The 19,685-nt window shown below is 52.2% G+C and overlaps 1 protein-coding gene across 1 annotated transcript; it reads left to right on the top strand.

Moving 5' to 3' along the window:
* Positions 1 to 14,874: 14,874 nt before the first annotated feature.
* LOC120112732 (ran-binding protein 6-like) lies at positions 14,875 to 17,209 on the top strand. The gene is made up of 4 exons (XM_039132465.1): positions 14,875 to 14,945; positions 16,009 to 16,054; positions 16,579 to 16,653; positions 16,743 to 17,209. Exons 1-4 carry the CDS (start codon positions 14,875 to 14,877, stop codon positions 16,926 to 16,928), a joined length of 378 nt encoding a protein of 125 aa, XP_038988393.1. The 3' UTR covers positions 16,929 to 17,209.
* The last annotated feature ends 2,476 nt before the right edge of the window (positions 17,210 to 19,685 follow it).

The raw sequence follows: 19,685 nt of genomic DNA, 5'->3' as shown, positions 1-19,685 counted from the left end.
ATAAATTCGCCTGGTAGCGTGCTAGTTCGGGTTGTACAACGCCCTCATTGCCGACATCAGTGCAATTATTCGCCTGACCAAGCGCCGACCTGAACGACATGCCGAGCCGTACTACGGCTTCGCCCCGTTACATCGCAGGTAAACCGACCCCCGGTCTATAAAAGGGGGTTGGAAAATCGATACTGGGGACAGGCACTGTTTACCTCTACTCTACACGATTTGCCCCCTCCCTGACTTGAGCGTCGGAGGGCCGGCGCCGGAAGACCCGGCCACCGGCTCGTGTGCAGGCACCCAGACGGAGGACGCCGCCCACTGTCGGATCGTCGCCCAGCCGCGGGAACCAGCCGCTCCTTCTCGCCGATCGCCCCAGACGGAGGACGCCGCCCCGTCGACGGACCACCGCCCCGCCGTGAGTAACCACCTCCCGCTCCCTCTCCTCGACCGAAGATTGCCCCCGGGTCCAATTTCCAGCAACAGTTTTGAACCCCTTAGGGTTTCATTGGTAATACATCCGTAGATTCTCGGAGTTCCAGCTTCGTGGGATCAGAGTCCCCTCCAGGGACTTCAATTTGTACGCCCCTGGTCGTTGTACCCGGGCGATTTGATACAGCCCTTCCCAATTTGGGACGAGCTTTCCTTGCTCGGTCGGTTGAGAAGCCTCGACTCTCCTGAGGACGAGGTCCCCTACTTTGAAGAGCTTGGGCTTGACTCTGGAGTTGTAGTATTGGGCCGTTCGCTGTTGGTATCTCGCCATGCGAACCCGGGCGACCTCTCTCGTTTCTTCGAGAAGGTCCAAGTTGCTCCTTAGCTGGGAAGAATTGGTGTCGGGGTCGTAATGCTCCATTCTGGGAGAAGGCAGGCCGATCTCCAGCGGGATGACTGCCTCAGTGCCGTATGCTAGGTTGAAGGGGGTCTCTCCCGTGGGTAGTCGGAACGTGGTCCGGTACGCCCAAAGGACATTGTACAAGTCCTCGACCCACTGTCCTTTGGACCGATCAAGCCTAGCTTTAAGTCCCTGCAAAATAGTTCGGTTAGTTACCTCGGTTTCCCCGTTTGTCTGGGGATGGGCAACCGAGGTGAAGCGATGATCAATGCCGAGTTCAGAGCAAAACTCCCTGAAATGAATATTGTCAAATTGTCGACCATTATCAGATATAAGGATACGGGGTAGTCCGAATCGGCAGATTATAGACTTCCACACGAAATTCCGCATCTTTTGCTCGGTGATCCAGGCGACAGGTTCGGCCTCGACCCATTTGGTGAAATAGTCGATGGAGACGACCAGGAACTTTCTCTGTCCGGTGGCGAGGGGAAAGGGCCCCAGGATGTCGATCCCCCATTGGGCAAACGGCCAGGGGGCGATGATGGAGGTCAGCAGAGCTGAAGGTCGGCGCTGGATATTGGCGTTTCGCTGGCACCGATCGCACTTGCGGACGAAATCTGTTGCGTCTTTTTGGAGTGTGGGCCAGTAATATCCCTGCCGCAGGATCTTATGGGCCAAGGCCCGACCCCCCAGGTGATTTCCGCAGATCCCTTCATGGACCTCTCGGAGAGCATAGTCCGCCTCGGAGGGGCGGAGGCATCTGAGAAGGGGGGAAGTAAATGATCGTCGATAGAGCCTGTTCTCGTATAGGACATACCGGGGGGCCTGGCGCTTGATTCGGCGAGCCTTCATCTCGTCATGAGGTAGGGTTCCGTCCTGAAGGTAGCAGACGAGCCCGTCGATCCAGCTTGGCTCGGAGCCGATGCACATGGTAGGCTCGGGTTCCTCCGTGCTGGGGGTCTGAAGATACTCGAGCGCGGTTCCCTTAGGAAGCTCGCTCATGCGGGAGCTTGCCAGCTTGGATAGCTGGTCTGCCCTGAGGTTTTCCGTTCTGGGAATGTACTGAATGTTGAAAGAATTCAGGGCAGATATGAGTTCCCGCACCTTTTGGAGATACTTTTGCATGGATGGCTCTTTAGCTTCAAAATCTCCTTGGACCTGGTTCACCACCAGCTGGGAGTCGCTGAATGCCGTCAAGTCTCCCACGTTTAGTTCTTTCGCCAGTTTGAGCCCGGCGATGAGGGCCTCATACTCGGCCTCATTGTTCGAGGCCGGGAACTCGAGGCGCAGGGCTTGCTCAGCCACCACTCCGTCTGGACTAGTGAGGATAAGTCCGGCCCCGCTACCCCCCGAGGTCGAAGACCCGTCCGAGTGCAGGACCCATGGCTGCCTCGGGGCCTCCTCCGCGGGTCCAGATGGCAGGTCGGGGTCGTCCGGAAGGGTGCACTCCACGATGAAGTCGGCGAGTATCTGAGCTTTGATAGCCGGCCTGGGCTGATATTCGAGGTCGAATTCTCCGAGCTCGACCGCCCATTTGGCGATCCTCCCCGCACGATCCGACCTCTGCAATATTTGCTTCATGGGCTGGTCGGTCAATATAGCTATCGTGTGGGCTTGGAAGTAAGGCCTGAGTCTCCGAGCCGAGATGATGAGAGCGAAGATGGTCTTCTCAAGTTTAGAATATCGGGTCTCGGCATCCCTGAGAACCCGGCTGGTGTAATAGACCGGCTTTTGGAGCTTGTCCTCTTCCCGGACGAGAACTGAACTCACTGCGGCTGGGGAGACGGCCAGATATAAGTAAAGGACCTCGCCTTTCCGGGGCTTGGTGAGCAGCGGGGGAGAAGCCAGAAGGCTCCGAAGATCTTCAAAGGCCTGCTGGCATTCTTCTGTCCGCCGGAAGTCTTTCGGCCGTTTGAGGCTCTTGAAGAAGGGGAGGCAACGCTCGGCTGACCGAGAGACGAACCTTCCCAGGGCGGCTACCCGCCCCGCGAGCCGCTGCACCTCCTTAACTGTCTTTGGAGGCGACATCTCTTGCAGTGCCCGGATTTTCTCCGGGTTGGCCTCAATTCCGCGCTGGGTCACTATGAAACCCAGGAACTTGCCCGAGGTGACCCCGAACGCGCACTTCGCCGGATTGAGTTTCATTTGATATTTTCTGAGCTTGGCGAACGTCTCGTCGAGATCGGCTATGTGGTGTTCCGCCGCTCGGCTCTTCACCAACATGTCGTCCACGTAGACTTCCATGTTCCGGCCGATCTGGTCTTTAAAAATCTGGCTGACCAGCCTCTGATAGGTGGCCCCAGCGTTTTTCAGGCCAAAGGGCATCACCTTATAGCAGTAGGTGCCCTTGTCGGTGATGAAGGCCGTCTTCTCCTCGTCTTCTGGCGCCATTCGGATTTGATTGTATCCTGAAAAGGCGTCCATAAAAGTTAGCAGTTGGTGTCCCGAGGTGGAGTCGACGAGCTGGTCGATGCTCGGGAGGGAGAAACTGTCTTTTGGGCAGGCCTTGTTCAGGTCGGTGTAGTCCACACACATACGCCATTTTCCGTTGGCCTTCTTTACGAGGACTATGTTGGCGAGCCAGTCCGGGTAGGAGACCTCCCGGATGAAGCCGGCTCCGAGGAGTTTGTCCACCTCCTCGGCCGCAGCTCGTTGTCGCTCGGGGGCGGAGCCTCTTTTCTTCTGCTTTACAGGCCTGCTGGTTGGTTTCACCTGAAGTCGGTGGACCATGACCTCAGGGTCAATTCCTGGCACGTCCGCGGGCGACCAGGCGAAGACGTCGGCATTATCCCGCAGGAAGCTGACGAGGCGATCCCTCTCATGGGCGCCGAGGCCGGAGCCGACCTGCACGGTTAGCTCGGGAAAATTTTCTCGTAGTGGGATTTGAATAAGGAGCTCACCGGGCTCTACTTGCTTCTTCCAGGGGGTGTCCCTCGCATCGAGGGTTTCTATGGGGAGTGAAGGGCGCGTCGGGCGGTCTGGCGCCTCAGCTGGTTGTTTCACTGTGTGGGCCGCCATGTAGCATTGCTTGGCGACCAGTTGGTCTCCGCGGACCTCGCCTACTCCTTGGCCGGTGGGGGAACCGCATGAGTAAATGGCGAGTTGAAACCACGGCTCGAAGGGTGTTTAACCCTGGGCGCCCAAGGATGGCGTTGTAGACCGAGGGCAGACGGACCACCTAGAAGTCCATCCTCACAGTGCTCTCCCGGGGGGCGAGGCCAACTGTGACAAGGAAGCTAGCCTCACCTTCAACCGAGACCGCATCTCCGGTAAACCCGACTAGCGGGGCATTGATTCTCCGGAGATGTCCTTCTGTCAACCCCATTTTTTGGTAGGCATGGTAGTACAAAATGTTGGCTGAACTTCCATTGTCAACTAGGACACGCTTTACATCAAACCTATTTACAATCATGGAGATGACCACAGCGTCATCGTGAGGGGTCTCGACCCCTTCTAAGTCCTCGTCCGAGAACGAGATGACTTCATCAGTACGTGGGCGCTTCGGGGGTGTTCCCTGGGCGGCCGTTCCTGCCGAGGCCCGCCCGATCATGTTGATGGTGCCGGCGATGGGCCTGTTGTCGCCTGGATTTTCGGTTGGTGCGACATTCTCCGCCGGCCTTCTTTCCTCAGGTCGATTCCTCACGAACCGGTTGAGTACTCCCCGTCGGATGAGCGCTTCTATCTCGTCCCGGAGTTGGAAGCAGTCCTCCGTGTCGTGCCCACGGTCTCGGTGGAAGCGGCAATACTTCCTGGTATTTCGGGGAAATCCCGTGTCTCGCATAGGAGGCGGGGGTCGGAAGAAGTCCCGACCCTCAATTTCCATCAGGATCTCGGCCCGGGGAGCATTGACGGGTGTATAGTTCTCGTACCTCGCCTGGTACGTCCGGGGCCGTGGTGGAGACCTCGGACGAGGAGGTGTCCTCTGCTGAGGTCGCCCCTGCTGACGGGGCGGACTCCTCAGTCTGGGGAGATTTTTCTCTCTGCGGGGAGACCGGCTCCTTTGTCGGCCGCGCTCCTCGCGGCGCTTCTTCTGCTTCTTAGAGGCGGGCTCGATTGCTCCCCGCCTGGAGGCGACTGCCTCCTCGGCCTTGGCATACTTCCGGGCTCGGGCCAGCATTTCGGTGAAGTCGGCCGGGAAGCTCTTCTCGATGGAGAAGAGGAATCGGTAGGAGCGAACCCCAGTTTTCAGAGCCGACATGGCTATCGACTGGTCTAGCTCGCGGACCTCCCATGTGGCGGCGGTAAAGCGGTCCAGGTACTCTTTGAGGGACTCCCCCTCCTTCTGCTTGATGTCCAGGAGGGAGTCTGATGTCCGTCGCTGGCGCCGGCTGGCAGCAAAGTTGGTGGCGAACTGCCTGCCGAGCTGCTCAAAGGAGGACACCGTGTTCGGCTTCAGTCCAGAAAACCAAAGCCGAGCGGTCCCTCGGAGGGTCGCTGGAAAGGCTTTGCAGAGTACGGCCTCCGAGGACCCTTGTAGGGCCATGAGGGCCCGATAACTCTCCAAGTGGTCGAGGGGGTCGGTGATTCCGCTGTAGGGCTCCACCTGAGGCATTTTGAATCTCACGGGAACCGGCTCGTCCTCGATCTGGCTGGAGAAGGGGGACTTGGCAGTGAACTCAAAGTCCCCTTCCTGTCTTGCCTTCTTGCCGTGGAGTGCCGCAATCTGGCGCTCCAGATGCTCAACTTTTCGGTCGAGCTCCCCCACCCGTGGGATTGTCGTTGTGGTTTGCGCCGGCCCTTGGCGGTCCGGGGCTGACTCCGCCTCGGAAAGTTGGGGTCTCCGATCGAAACCTTCTCTCGGTAACTCCCTACGGGGAGTAGCCCGTTCTCCGTTGTTGGCTCTGGAGGAGCCATGCAGATTTTGACTGGGGAGAACCGGGCCGTTGGGGAGACACTCCGGCGGGGCCTGGGCCTGCGGGGGAAGCGCCGATGAAGCTTCCACGCGCCGTAGGCCCTGCACGGCGGCGGCCAGGGCCTGGACTTGCTGTACCAGGGCATTGAACTGTTCCAGCTGGACCTGAGGACCTGGGTCAGCTGGAGTTGGGGAATTCTGGACGGAGTGTCCAGGACTTGGCGGGGGACGCCGGGAGACGTTAGAGGCTCCCTTACTTCTCAACTTCATGACTGCTACTCGGGCCCTTCCTCTAGCGCCAACTGTTGCTGGAAATTGGACCCGGGGGCAATCTTCGGTCGAGGAGAGGGAGCGGGAGGTGGTTACTCACGGCGGGGCGGTGGTCCGTCGACGGGCGGCGTCCTCCGTCTGGGGCGATCGGCGAGAAGGAGCGGCTGGTTCCCGCGGCTGGGCGACGATCCGACAGTGGGCGGCGTCCTCCGTCTGGGTGCCTGCACACGAGCCGGTGGCCGGGTCTTCCGGCGCCGGCCCTCCGACGCTCAAGTCAGGGAGGGGGCAAATCGTGTAGAGTAGAGGTAAACAGTGCCTGTCCCCAGTATCGATTTTCCAACCCCCTTTTATAGACCGGGGGTCGGTTTACCTGCGATGTAACGGGGCGAAGCCGTAGTACGGCTCGGCATGTCGTTCAGGTCGGCGCTTGGTCAGGCGAATAATTGCACTGATGTCGGCGATGAGGGCGTTGTACAACCCGAACTAGCACGCTACCAGGCGAATTTATTGCATCAGTGTCGGAGGTATGGCCGAGATCAGAGACTTATCACAGTTGACTAGACTCTGCTGGGCTTATTTGCCATGGAGAGCTGGGAGTCCGTAGATGACAGGAGTCACGTGCATTAATTGTTGAGTGAGCCGGGGATCCACATTTATTGTGGAGTAAGCCGGAGATCCGCATTTATTGTGGAGTAAGCCGGAGATCCGCATTTATTGTGGAGTAAGCCAGAGATCCACATTTATTGTGGAGTAAGCCGGAGATCCGCATTTATTGTGGAGTGTGCCGGAGGATCACAGCGGTCATGTGCAATAAATGCCGGAGGGGCGTCATAGTACGGTCTCTGGCCGGACCTCGGAGACGTATAGCCGTAGTAGGTGGCTGACAAAAGTAGGCCTCGGACATTGGGGTTTCTCTTAGGTCGGAGGTTCCGAGTTCGGGTGCCGACTTCGGCCTTCCAGGGTCGACGATTGTGCGGCTTCTTTGGGGCATTCGTGTCATTTGGGGAAAAACCTTATTCCCCCAACATACTCCTTCTTCCCTTGCTTAGAATCTCTAGAAATCCTCTTGATCGCCACTTCTTGCTTCGTATCATCCAAGACGCCCATGTAAACCTCCCCGAAACCTCCTTCCCCAAGCTTTGCCTCCCCAACAAAATTTCTGGTTGCAATCGCGAGTGCACTATAAGAAAATTTCCTAGGGCCGCCGCCTCTCTCGAATGCATTATTAAGGGACAATTCAAGAGCTCTCTCTTCTTCTTCTTCTTCTTGTGCTTCCATCCCTCCCCGGGCCCTCTTTCGCGATACTGCGGACCACAACAAACCCAACCCACATAGCAAGATCCCGATACAGACAGCAAGCCCCACCACTAGGCTCATCTTACTCTTTTTCTTGGCTTCGGAAGAACTAAAATTGGAGGAATTGAAAGCCCAGGAACAGATCCTATGCGACTCGTAAAGGTCCCCGGTGGAAGCTGAGAAACCAATGGCTACGTTCTCAGGCAGGTATTCGCTCAAGTTCACAAGATGAAACAGGCTCCAATGCCTCCGAGGATCTGAAACATAACTGAGGAAGACGCTCAAATTATGAGTCACAGCATCGTAACTAACGGATGCAATGAATTTCACATCCTCTCTGATGCTAACATTCAAGTCCACCTGTGTTGTGGAATTGATCGACCGAATGTCGATGCCCACATGGTTGGCGCTCGTATCGTTGAACTGAGGGTTCCAAAAGCTATCAAATTCGACAGCCACCACATTATTCTCCAACGTAATGTTGCCAGAATTTGTAAATAGTCCAAGACCCGCACCGGATGAGTTCGGTGGAGCCTCAAAAGGGAAGGGTGAGAGGAAGAAGGCAAGCCCGTCACCACTTAGATATTCTCCGAAGCTGTTGATAGCGAATATGAAATTTGTTGTGAAGTTGGCAAGCGCTCCTGAATCTTTGTCCCAGAGAGGCACCCGTTCGGAATATGTGGCGCTTCCAACGCTATGGTTAAGGGGAGAGTCCCGCTGGTTCTGGGTGAGTTGGACGACGTCGTTGACGAAGGAGGCGTTGCCAGTGAAGTTTATGTTCGGCCAGTTCAGTTTATTGCCAGTAAGGTTGAAGGAGAGTGGGCTTGCAAGGGGGATCACGATGGATAACAACTGAAAGAGGAGGAGAACTAAGATGCGGAGAGAACCAGACTTGCAGAGAGCCATTTGCTTGGGAAGGGTAGGAGGCTCGCCAAGCTGGATTTCTTGAGTGGTAGAAAGACAAGGGAGCTGTAGCTTCGTCAAGAAATTGTTAGTTGGGAATTAGTCACTTGAAGGGGACACGTGTGCTTAGTGTCGATAGTTTTCGTTGCACGTCTAGTCTATTTGCAACTTGGAGGGACCCAGTCTTGTGACGATACAATTTTTCCATGCCACAACTTGGAAGGTGCCGGTCTTGCGACCATATGTACAATTTTTTTTTTAAAAAAAGTAGACTGAACAATTTGTCAATGCCTCCGCATCACGTTCAAGACTTCAAATTGTAAAATTTATTTTTAGTGAATCTTTCCTTCAGTACTCAAAAGTAAAATAATAAAATATTTTCATGTAGATTTTTATAAACATCAGCAGGTGACTAATTTGCAAGCCAAATGGACGGCATGACCTTAGTCATGAATTTTTCCAAAATTGCTAGAGCAAGCTAGCAATTGTAAAAAGAGATGACTAATTCTTTTTTTCCAAGATCAATTTGTTAACAAAATTTTATGTTCAGGAGAGTCACAAAGACCGATGTGTGAGACCCTGGATTGGCCCAGTCCACTTAACTGGCTTAGCCACCTAATTAGGGCACAGGAAAGAACAGAAGAGTCACAAGACGTACCGATGGATGAGTAGGACTAAGGACTTCTTAATTACCAGGAAAATAAAGAGGATGCCTGTAGGTGGCCCTTCCACGGATAACAACTTTAACCTCATTTGGGTGGCTTAGAGCAGAAGACTTGGTCCAAAAGTGCTACGACCAAGACTTGGGCAATTACCTCAGCTCAGGGATATCTAAGACTTGGTCCAGAAGTGTTCAGGCCGGCATCAATTTAATTACCAAGTCTGGTCACCAGATGGCTACACCGTCAAGTCTATGAATTGGATTATTGGACCCGAGCATGCAAGTTTTCCCGGGTAACACGTAACGGAATGCGACGGCTGGACGGCACGACTTGCTTGACGGTGCATCTGGGTGCAGTCGCACAGCACCAACTAAAGCTTTCTTCTTTTTCTTCTTCTTTCTTTCTTCTTCTTCTTCTTTTTTTTTTTTTTTTTTTTTTTTTTTCTGAAAACGGATATTTCATACAATACGTGTACGAATACATCCAAGAAAGTCAAAATACAACAACTCACGGAGAGCCTGCGGAAGCTCCCCCTCTCCTCCCCACAGAGCGTACCCTGAGTGGTGGGCCGCATAAGTTGCCACCCAGTCGGCTGCCCCATTAGCTTCCCTAAATACATGCTTAACCAAAAAAGCCCTCCCATCTCCCATCATCATCCGGATATCACGGATCAAGGGGTGATCTGTACCATCAGCCGTCTCCCCCCTCTGGATCCATCTGATGACCGTAGCCGAGTCACCCTCCAACACGATCGAGCTAGCCTGCAGGATCATCCACGCATGGCGCACACCCGCCCAGGCAGCTCGAAGCTCTGCCTCCGGAACTGATATGTCAAACAACTGGCAGCCACCTGCTGCCACTACCCTGGAGTGCGGGTCTCGTATAACAAAGCCTGCACCGCCCCGCGTGCCACCATCCAACACCGACCCATCAAAATTAACCTTGAGGAAGCTTGGGGGTGGGGGCTCCCAAGTGAAAAACACCATCTGATGAGCTGCCGAAGCAGAAGGGGGGCCCCAGGTGCCCTGAGCTGTCAAAGGCCTATCTGAAGAGTGGGTGGGCATGATCTCTGAAGCCTGTACACGAGCATGCTCCGCAGTAAATCGTGGTGACACCCTGCGGTCACCGAGGGTCCGAGCGTTCCTTGCCAGCCAAATCTGATACGCTGTGCAACTCGCTCTAATGGCCTCCTGACTCGTCCTCGTGCTGGCTAGCCACTGCCGCATCGTGTGAAGAAACTGTAGTCGCTCACTCCGAGCCTCCTGCGGGACCCCGGCCCACTGCCATGTAAGCCTCGCCCATATGCACTGGAAGAGCACATGGTCCACTGACTCCACGGCCCCCGCATGTCCCACACTCCGCGGGGATCCCCCATCCACGCCTGCTCAGTGCTGCTCTCGTCGGCAGGCGGTCCCAGAAAACTTTCCATAAAAAGAGAGCTACCCGGGGGTGGAGGCCGTACCTCCAGATCCAATCACCATCCGGCCCCCTATCCTGCTCTGGCTGAATGACACGGGTGAGGTCTCCCAACCTGACCCTGGCCCGGCTCGAGGTGCCCCATACCCTGACATCCGATCCTGCACATCCTGGTAACGGGATGGACCGAATCCTCGCTGCTAGATGTACTCCAAATAGCTGTCGAAGTCTAGCATCATCCCACTCCGCTCCTCCTGCCGCCAGAAGGTCGCAAACCCGTAGTCCCTCTGCTGCCTCTATGCTAACCATGGTTGGCCACCTCCCTAATGGGAGGGTGTCCACCCACGGCTCACTGGTCACATCAATGCTCCTGCCATCACCTATCAGCCATCTGGTGTTAGCTGATGCAGTCCGCAGATACCTCCCAATCTCGCGCCACATGAAAGAGACTCGGCGACCTCGCCCTACTCCCTCTAGGCCCCCACAGCCATATCTAGCTGCCATCAGCTGACTCCATAGGCTGTGTGGCTCAAGCAAGAATCGAACCGCATGCCGGGCAATGAGCGCCTCGCGCCTCCCCATCAACGACTGCACCCCTAGGCCACCCTCACTGGTAGGACGGCAAACCTGCTCCCAAGCCACCAGATGCACGCCATGGCCCCCACCATGTGATCCCCACAAGAAACTCCGCAGAAGACGCTCGATCCTCAACAGAGTCATCTTTGGTATCACAGTGTGAGCCATGAGGTACAGTGGTATGGAGCCCAATACTGATCTAATCAAAGTCAGTCTCCCCATCATGGATAGGGAGGATGCTGTCCATCCCTCAAGCCTGCTCTGGACTCGCTGTACTAGGCTCGAGCACTCTGCTACTCGTGGCCGCCTACCACTGATGGGAACTCCCAGGTAGGTCAGCGTCCCCTCCTGCTCTGGTATCTGCAATATCCCTAGGATCTCCTGTCGGACTCTGATATCCGTGCTGGGACTGAACGTGATAGCTGACTTCGTGAAATTCACTCTCTGGCCAGACTCCATGCAGTACTCCATCACCACCCTGCGAAGAACCCGTGCCTCCGTCACTCGTGCCCTGGTCAAAAGAAGGCAATCATCAGCGAAAAATAAATGTGAGAGAGGTCGGGCCCCCGGTGCTGGAATATACGCCTCCAGCTCCCGGTCGGCGCAAACTCTCTGTAGGGTTCGTGATAAGATATCAGCACAAATAATAAACAAATATGGGGATAAAGGACATCCCTGCCGCAATCCCAAGGTGGACTCGAAGAATAGTGTGGGTGTGCCGTTGATCAAGATAGAAAACTTTGGTCCCCGGATGCACCCCATGATCTATCCAATCCATCGCCTGTGGAAACCGTATGCCACCAGTGCTCGCTTGAGAAAGCTCCACTTGATTCTGTCGTAAGCCCTCTCCATATCCAGCTTGATGGCCATCAAGCTGCGCCTTTTCGGTGCTCTTTGGAGATCCCACATCATTTCCTGAGCCAATAAAATATTATGTGAAATGTTCCTACCAGCGACAAAAGCCCCCTGCTCATGGCTGATAATACCAGGTAAAAGGGGCTTCATTCTGCCCACCATAATTTTTGCCACAACCTTATACAAGGTTGTGCACAAGCTAATAGGCCTGAAGTGACTGGGCTCAACCGCATCCTGGCGCTTTGGTATAAGCGTGATGAATGTGGCCTTCCAGTCCTCGGGCATCGTAGCCTGAACGAAAAAATACTGGATAGCCTCCACCACACCTCGGTGGATAATGCCCCAGTACTTCCGAAAGAAAAAAGGAGGAAAACCATCAGGCCCCGGAGCCTTGTCAGCAGCCAGCGCCCAAACTGCCTCCTGTACCTCTCGTGCTAATACCGGTCGAATCAAAGAAGCCCTCTCAGCATCGCCAATACTCCTGTCCACCCTCAGAGGGCGGTCACCGTAACTAGCCTCGTTGTCCTCCGTCCATCTGGCTCGAAAAAAGTCAAAGAGGGTCTGCCGAACCGTCTGCTCGCCCTCTACCCGATGGCCCGTCTCATCTCGCAGGGAGTGAATCAAACTCCGCTGCCGCCGAATCATCGTCGACCGATGGAAGAACCTAGTGTTGCGATCACCCTCTCTCACCCATTGCACACGGGATTTCTGTCGCCGGAAGATCTCGTGCTGCCGTAGCAACGAGTGATGAGTCGCTAGCAACCCCCGAAGGTCAGACATATCGTCCTCCATGAGCGCCCCTCCTAGGTCTTCCTTCCTCTGTAACTCAGCAATCGAAGACTCAACCCCTTCCAAACGCCGGAAGATGTTACCCACGACCTCACGATTCCATCGGCGTAAACGCCTTTTAGTCAATTCCAACCGGCGCGAGACCGCCTGCATGGCGTCGCCACGTACTGGGGTGCGCCGCGCATCGCGGACTACATCCCACGACTGGGGGTATGATAGCCAAACCTTCTCAAAACGGAAGGGGCTATGATGGGCGCGAACCGACGATGTGGATAGAAGCAAGGGGCAATGGTCAGAGGCAATCCGAGGAAGGTGACTGACCTGACAGGTAGGAAAACGAAGAATCCACTCTGGGGATGCAAAGGCCCTATCTAGGCGCTCCCAGACCCTGGCACTGCCTGACTGATTATTGCACCAAGTAAACTTAGATCCTGAAAAACCAAGGTCTACCAGGCCATTCTGCAAGACAAAGTCCCGAAACTCCCTCCTGTCCAATCTGTCAGTGTAGGCAGCACCACCCCGCTTCTCGTTCTCACCCTAAATGCAATTAAAGTCACCGACCACAACCGTCGGGATGCCCTGGGTGATGAGGTTAGTGATCTCCTGCCAGAGGACTCTCCGAGCCCTGTGATCCGTACTCGCATACACACCACAGAGTACCCACGAAGAAACTCCTGGTTTCGATACTACCATAACTACCTGCTGGGAGCAATTGTGGAAAACATCTATCGTCGCCACCCCTCGCCTCCACAAGACCAAAATGCCTCCTGATAACCCCCGGGAGTCAACTGCATAGGTAGCCCACTCCCTATCCAAGCGACGCCTGACACGACTAAGCCCCTCACCAGATAATCGAGTTTCGCATAGGAAACAGATCTCCGGGCAATGGAGCTGTACTAATCTCTTAAAGGAAGACATGAAGGACGGCTTGGCCGCCTCCCTACAATTCCAAGCCAGGATCATCATGGATCACAGTCCACATAGTCAGCCTCCGACCCCTCCTCACCTAGGGTCGTGGGGCCGGCCACTGGCTCAGGCCCCCGACTACCCCGCTCCTCCTCCCCCCGTGTATAGGGGGTGCAGCGCTCATGACTGCTGCCCGGACACGCTGCACAACAGTGGATAGGGCTGTGTCCCCTCCCGGTACTGAAGGCTCAACCTCCATGTAAGGATCCGGTCGGTCCCACCCTATGCCCTGTACTGGCGGGCCATCCTCAGCCCTCACAACCGAGTCGGCCCGGCCCAACAGCTCCCAGACCCGCTCTCCCGTTTGCATTGGCTCCCACTCTTCGAGCCGGTGGGCCTCCGTGCCAAACTCATAGTACCTCGTATGAACATCTCTAAAGAAGTCAAGATTGTTGTACAAGATCCGTTGCTTGCTAGGGTTCGGTGACTGAAGCTTTTTTGGAGTTACTGATATTTCTGGACTATTAATCCGTCCTCATGTTAGTTTAGTATTTTTCATTCTTTTAGCCTTGGCATGGATCAAATTACAGATCCCGTTATTGTTTCTAAGAGTTAGTAGGGAGCAAGTACTAAATTTCATAAAAAACAGTTGACGTTGCAAACCTCGGTGGACTACACACTACAGAAAAAATAAGTTTTACCGACGCTTTTTTGCCGACGCTTTTCAGAAGCGTCGGCAATTTTTGGTCCAGCGTCAAACTTTGCCGACGCTTGTAAAAAGCGTCGGCAAAAGACGACGCTAATAAGCGTCGGTGTAGTCCCCTGCCTAAGACGACGCTAACAAGCGTCGTCGGAAGGCAACATTTCCCATTCCTAAATCCCAACAAATCGTCTCTCTCTTTCCGTTTTCCCGGCCACCGCCCTCCACCCTCAACCCATTCCAGAGATCGAAGAGAAAACGGAACCCCCTCCCCATTCCTCGTCCATTCCGCCTTTCTGGCTCCCATCGCCGCCTCCCCAATGGACGTCCGCCGGAGATTCCCCCAGAGCGCAGCGGCCGCCAACCCGGAGGATACTTCCTACGTTCGCGGCCGGATCCAGGCGTCGGATGCCCTCCCGCTCCCTATCCGGCACACGAATCTCCTCTTCTCCGCCCTCTTCGCGGCCTCGCTCGTCTTCCTGATGCGGCGGTGGCGCGAGAAGATCCGATCGTCGATGCCGCTCCACGTCGTCGGCTTCACCGAGCTCCTCGCCATCGTCGGCCTCGTCGCCTCTCTCATCTACCTCATCTCCTTCTTCGGTATCACCTTCGTCCAGTCCATCGTCTCCTCACACGACGAGGACGACTTCCTCCTCACCCCCGCCCCCACCGCTGCCTCTCCAGCCGCCGCCCCAACCCCCGCCGCCGCCCCCGCCGCCGCCCCCTGCCCCCTCCTCTGCGATGGCTCCCCTGCCCCCGGGAAAATGCCGGCCGTCACCGAGACAAATTTCCATCCATATCTCTAATCTGATCGATTGTGGTAATTATGACCAAAAGCCAATCAGCATTCAAGCATGCAAACCAAGCGTATTCAGCTTCATCCAGATGTGCATCTAGGTAGGTACCTGCCTTCCTTCTCTAGCAATCCCCAGGCATTTCTCACAAACAAGTCAAGACTCCAGCAATCATCGCCGCCGATGCAGACAAGAACACAAAATTAAAAGTTATTGCGAGTTATGGTATTATTAACTGAACGAACCCTTCCATCTGTCCAAGCAAGATGAATCAGTAGAAGGGTTTACAATGCACGGACGAGAAATTTCAGTTGCAGACATGATGGATAAAGTCTGAGTTTCCAGCCAAATTCAGATGATCCAGCTGAAACCGAGAGTATGTACCGCACCCTCTCACCACACATCTGGTCGGAGCTCACCAGTTGCCGGAGTGGTAGACACTCTCGCCAACCTTCCACCCAGGCACATCCTTCATAATTCTGGCCTCCTCTTCCAGATATTTCTTCCATTCTTTCACAAATCTACAAGCAAATCAAAGGACACCCAACAGGAGATTCATAAAAAGGGTCAGAAACCTACATATTATTAAAGAGCTGGTTTAAAGTAAGATGCAGTCCTCACCTTAAACTTATACTAGAACATGTCCTGTCTCTGTGTGCTTGAGAGCCAGCTCTTCTTCTTCTTTTTTCAATGTTCCAAATATGAAATTTATGATCCTTAAACTTTTTGACGCCACTATGATTTTTTCTCTTTATTGGGTGACTGCTTGAACAGTATCAATTAGTTTGCTTTTGTTTGTATAATCTGATGTATGTTGTGTGTAATGTGCCAAAACCCATGTTTGATCATATGTATATTCATGATCAATTTGTTCTCTGATTTAATTGTACTAAGAACCAGCCCTTTTCTTTTCTATTAATTGCAGGTCTACAAACGTAGCAATTTAATTTGCATGCAGCTTTATGAAAAAGATCTCTTGACCGATACATCATTTCTCCATATATAGGGGTTTGCAGTTTTGCATTCTTATCCATTTTGTATAGGGAATCATTTTTCTCAAGATGACACTTTGCAGTGTTCTTTTTCTATATTAAAATATTGCTTTTACCGTACTTTGCCATTTGATTCTTCTCTCCTGATGGCATTTCTAACTGCATCATTGACAGGTTACAGGAGGCTGATTTCAACTCAAAGCAACTTGCTGTTGTTGCTGTAAGGACATCACCTAATCTACTTCAAATTGTATTTCAGTTTCAACATTGTTGGATTTAGATTTGTGATCACTTCTTTTTAGACATTGAGAACTCTGGCAGTGTACCGATCTTCTTATGCTACTAATGACCGATACTTTTATGGACTGAAGCTCATTTGTTATTAGTTTATACTTCAAATTCTTTATACAATATTGTCTCCTATAGATCCTTTAGACTTGAACCCAGTCTCTCAAAAAACTTATGCGCATCTTTTTTTGGGACAGCATGTTAGTGGCTAAGAATTTTGTGAGTTGTAATGCTTTGAGTTTTGATGTTGAGTCGTATACTGCTGTAACGCATGTTCTTGTTTTTTGTAGTTTAAGTCATGGATTTGATGGTCATTGTTGCCTTTTATTTTCATGCCTTTTCTTTTTCTAAAGCTGTATCCATATCTTCAATAGTTGATTCTGTGAGTTCAGCTGATGATCTTATGATATATTAGTTGTTGTAATCTCACTCATTTAATTGATTATGTCATGCTAGGTAATGGAAGTGCTGATGACATTGCAAGGATCTCAGCTGGAGACAGACGACCCAATAACAAGTTACATGTTACAGGTATGTTTGAGATTGTTTAGCTTGAAATAGTATATGGTAGCCCATATGTCACAATGTCACATCATTTAATTCCTTGTTTTGTCTTGTAGGCATGGGCCAGACTATGCAAGTGCTTAGGACAGGATTTTCTTCCATACATGAATTTTGTAATGCCTCCATTGCTTCAGTCTGCCCAGCTGAAACCAGATGTAACCATTACCTCCGCAGACTCAGATGAGGATATGGATGAGTCAGACGATGATAGGTTTGTCTTTAATGCTGCAGCTCCTGTTTGAGTAGTTTGCAATTTTTTGTGACTTTTGGAGTAGGTTAATGTTTAATGACAATACTCGCCCGAGCAAGGAGCGGAGCAGAGCAGAGCTTAAGAAGACTCCGGTCTGTGGACAAGACTCGCCCGAGCAAGGAGCAGAGCTTGGTTGACTGGGCTCGCCCCAAGCTTAATGACAATATTGGAGAGATGATGATGCCGACCCTTGATACATATTGTAGATTGTGTACGTAGGAATTTGACTTGTATGTTTTTAGAATGTTTTTGAAGTACAATGTATTCAAATATGATAATATGAATGTAATCAAAGTTCTTGTTTGTGACGTGTATTTTGTTATATATGGGATTTAGTGTATTTGTTTTGTTAGAATTTAATGTGTACAGGGTATTATGATAATCGAAGTTTTCCGACGCTTAAAAGCGTCGGCTAAGGGAAAATAGTTAACGACGCTTAAAAGCGTCGGCATAGGCCACATTCGCCGACGCTTTAAAGCGTCGGCATAGACCGCCGACGCTTTCTTCACGCGTCGGCCTAAACCGGCTCCACTCCCACCTGCCCGACGTGGGAGCCACGCTTTGGGTAGCGTGGGTGAGAAACTCGCCGACGCTTAAAAGCGTCGGCATAGACCAAATATAGCGCCGGGAGATATCAATTATTTTGTAGTGACAATTACAAATGTACGCACGTTCCTTTATGTTTTGGTGTGCCCCTCTTGTATTGATGGCTTACCTTTTAATTATGTGCCATACCCTGGGTCCATTATTTGGATCGGCCAATTGATACGGCCGCGCACTCTCTAAAATAAAACCAGAGAATATATAAAGTCTGGTAATTTATTATAATCTCAATATTCATAAATAATAATAATTCTAATTTATCAAAAGTAACAAAATTTATACAATTATAGTATTCAATCATCCAACTAGTATAAATGATACTCTATCTATTCATTCTTTCATCCATGACCCCAACTGTAATCAAGTACTAAGCATCTTGCAATTTTAAAAAAGAAAAAAAAAATGTAGTGTAAGCATTACAACTTGGTAAGAATCTCCACACATTTAAACGATATTAGAGTGAAAATATAAATTATAGAACCTCTTTTTAAACATCCAGCATAGCTCAATTAAATCGACAAATATCCCCAAAAATATACATCAAACATCAATCTTATTAAAAGATATATATATTACAAATACCAATAAGTAAAACCTTTTATTCAGCATTAATTTTATTTGTCTTATCATGTGTTTCTCATTATCTAATTTTCAAGTTCTATAACAATTTATTTTTCAGCTTTGGACTAACCACAATCATGCCCCAGTCCATAACTCATAAATAAAGTTTCTAAGCATAAGCCCACGAAGGCTATGCCACATATAAGTCTTGAGAATCTACTGTATAGAAGCCCCATGAGGTAGGAAAAAAGCACCTGATGTACTGAAAACTCCTGCCCGAAAAAAGCATCTCAAATACGACACACAATTTTGGATTATGCAGATGGGCAGTGCAGGAGAGTTTCTCGGGCTGGCATCCAAAGCTCCACCAGAGGGCTCTGATGCCCTAGAATTGGCCGTTGACAACGAAGATGGGACTGCTTGCCGAGGTGGTTCCCCGCCAACCACGACCTCCTGGCCGGATGCATCGCCACCTCCCGAAGCTCCTGTACTCTTTTAGCCGGTCGCCCGAGTCGGGTTGGAGGGGTGGAGGTGTGGACTCTTTCTAATGGGGATCGCGATGCCCCATCGCTGGTGGGGATTCCGAGCCTATGGGAGGGGAGCCGGGCCGAGGATTTGAGAGCTCAGACTCCACCAGCCACCAGCTGAGAACTTCTTCGCTTGGTGGGCTCCTAGCTCGTTTGATTGGGCCTGAGCTAGATCCTGCCTCCACCATATCCGCGTCGACATGCTACCCTTCGACTTGGCCCAACAGGCCCTCTCCTTGGGCCTGACCTACATCACTCTGCAGCTCGGAGCTTGACCCAGGGTCGATTTTCGGTTGACTCGCCTCTTCGGCGATTTGCACTGAGTCACCCATAATAACCGTTTTCTCTAGTGATCCTCGACGGGCCACCTTGGTCGGCTTTTGCCAGCCGTCCAAGTCCAGCTATGATCCGAACGAGCTTGGCCTGTTCCGTGGGGAACTCGGATCTGACTGGGAGGAACCTAACTAAGATGCCGACTAAGGGGTGAACTCAGTCATCTTCCTCGGACGCACCCCGGTCTTGGAAACCCTAGGCTGCTAGATCGTGGATGTGGCTAGCCAAGGGCCAAATACTAGGCGTTGTTCCGCATTGACCAGCTCCTCCTGTTCCTAAATCGAGGCCTTCTGAATAGCCTCCACCACCGTTGGGGTCGGGACCCCCATCATTGACACCCTCTTTGCCAGTGCTAGCACGAGAAGAGGAAACCGGTGCTTGTCGTCTTTGTGGCCTATTCTGCCACATTGATAGTAGAAATCCAGCAAGTTCTCATACACAAATGCTTGCCAGAATGTTCGCGATCTCCCTCTGTTGAGAAACCCTAACTTAGGGGGATCTAGGGCATATATCTCTAGCTTAAACCCTAGTGAATCCAGGCTTCCTTTGCTAGTCCATGAAGCCGTCCAGGGTCAATGGCCGACTAGGCGCCGTCGCTATGTCAATGTTGACTCCTTCCAATACTCCATGGGGAGATAAAGGAGGCGGAGCCAAACCACTACCTTTTTTACCACATCTGTGGCCAAAATGGAATCCGACACCCATTGCTCCATTGCCAATAAGTG

This window comes from Phoenix dactylifera, chromosome 1 (assembly GCF_009389715.1).
Source record: "Phoenix dactylifera cultivar Barhee BC4 chromosome 1, palm_55x_up_171113_PBpolish2nd_filt_p, whole genome shotgun sequence".
Classification (NCBI taxonomy): Eukaryota; Viridiplantae; Streptophyta; class Magnoliopsida; order Arecales; family Arecaceae; genus Phoenix; species Phoenix dactylifera.
This window is presented reverse-complemented; position numbering and strand designations above follow the sequence as displayed.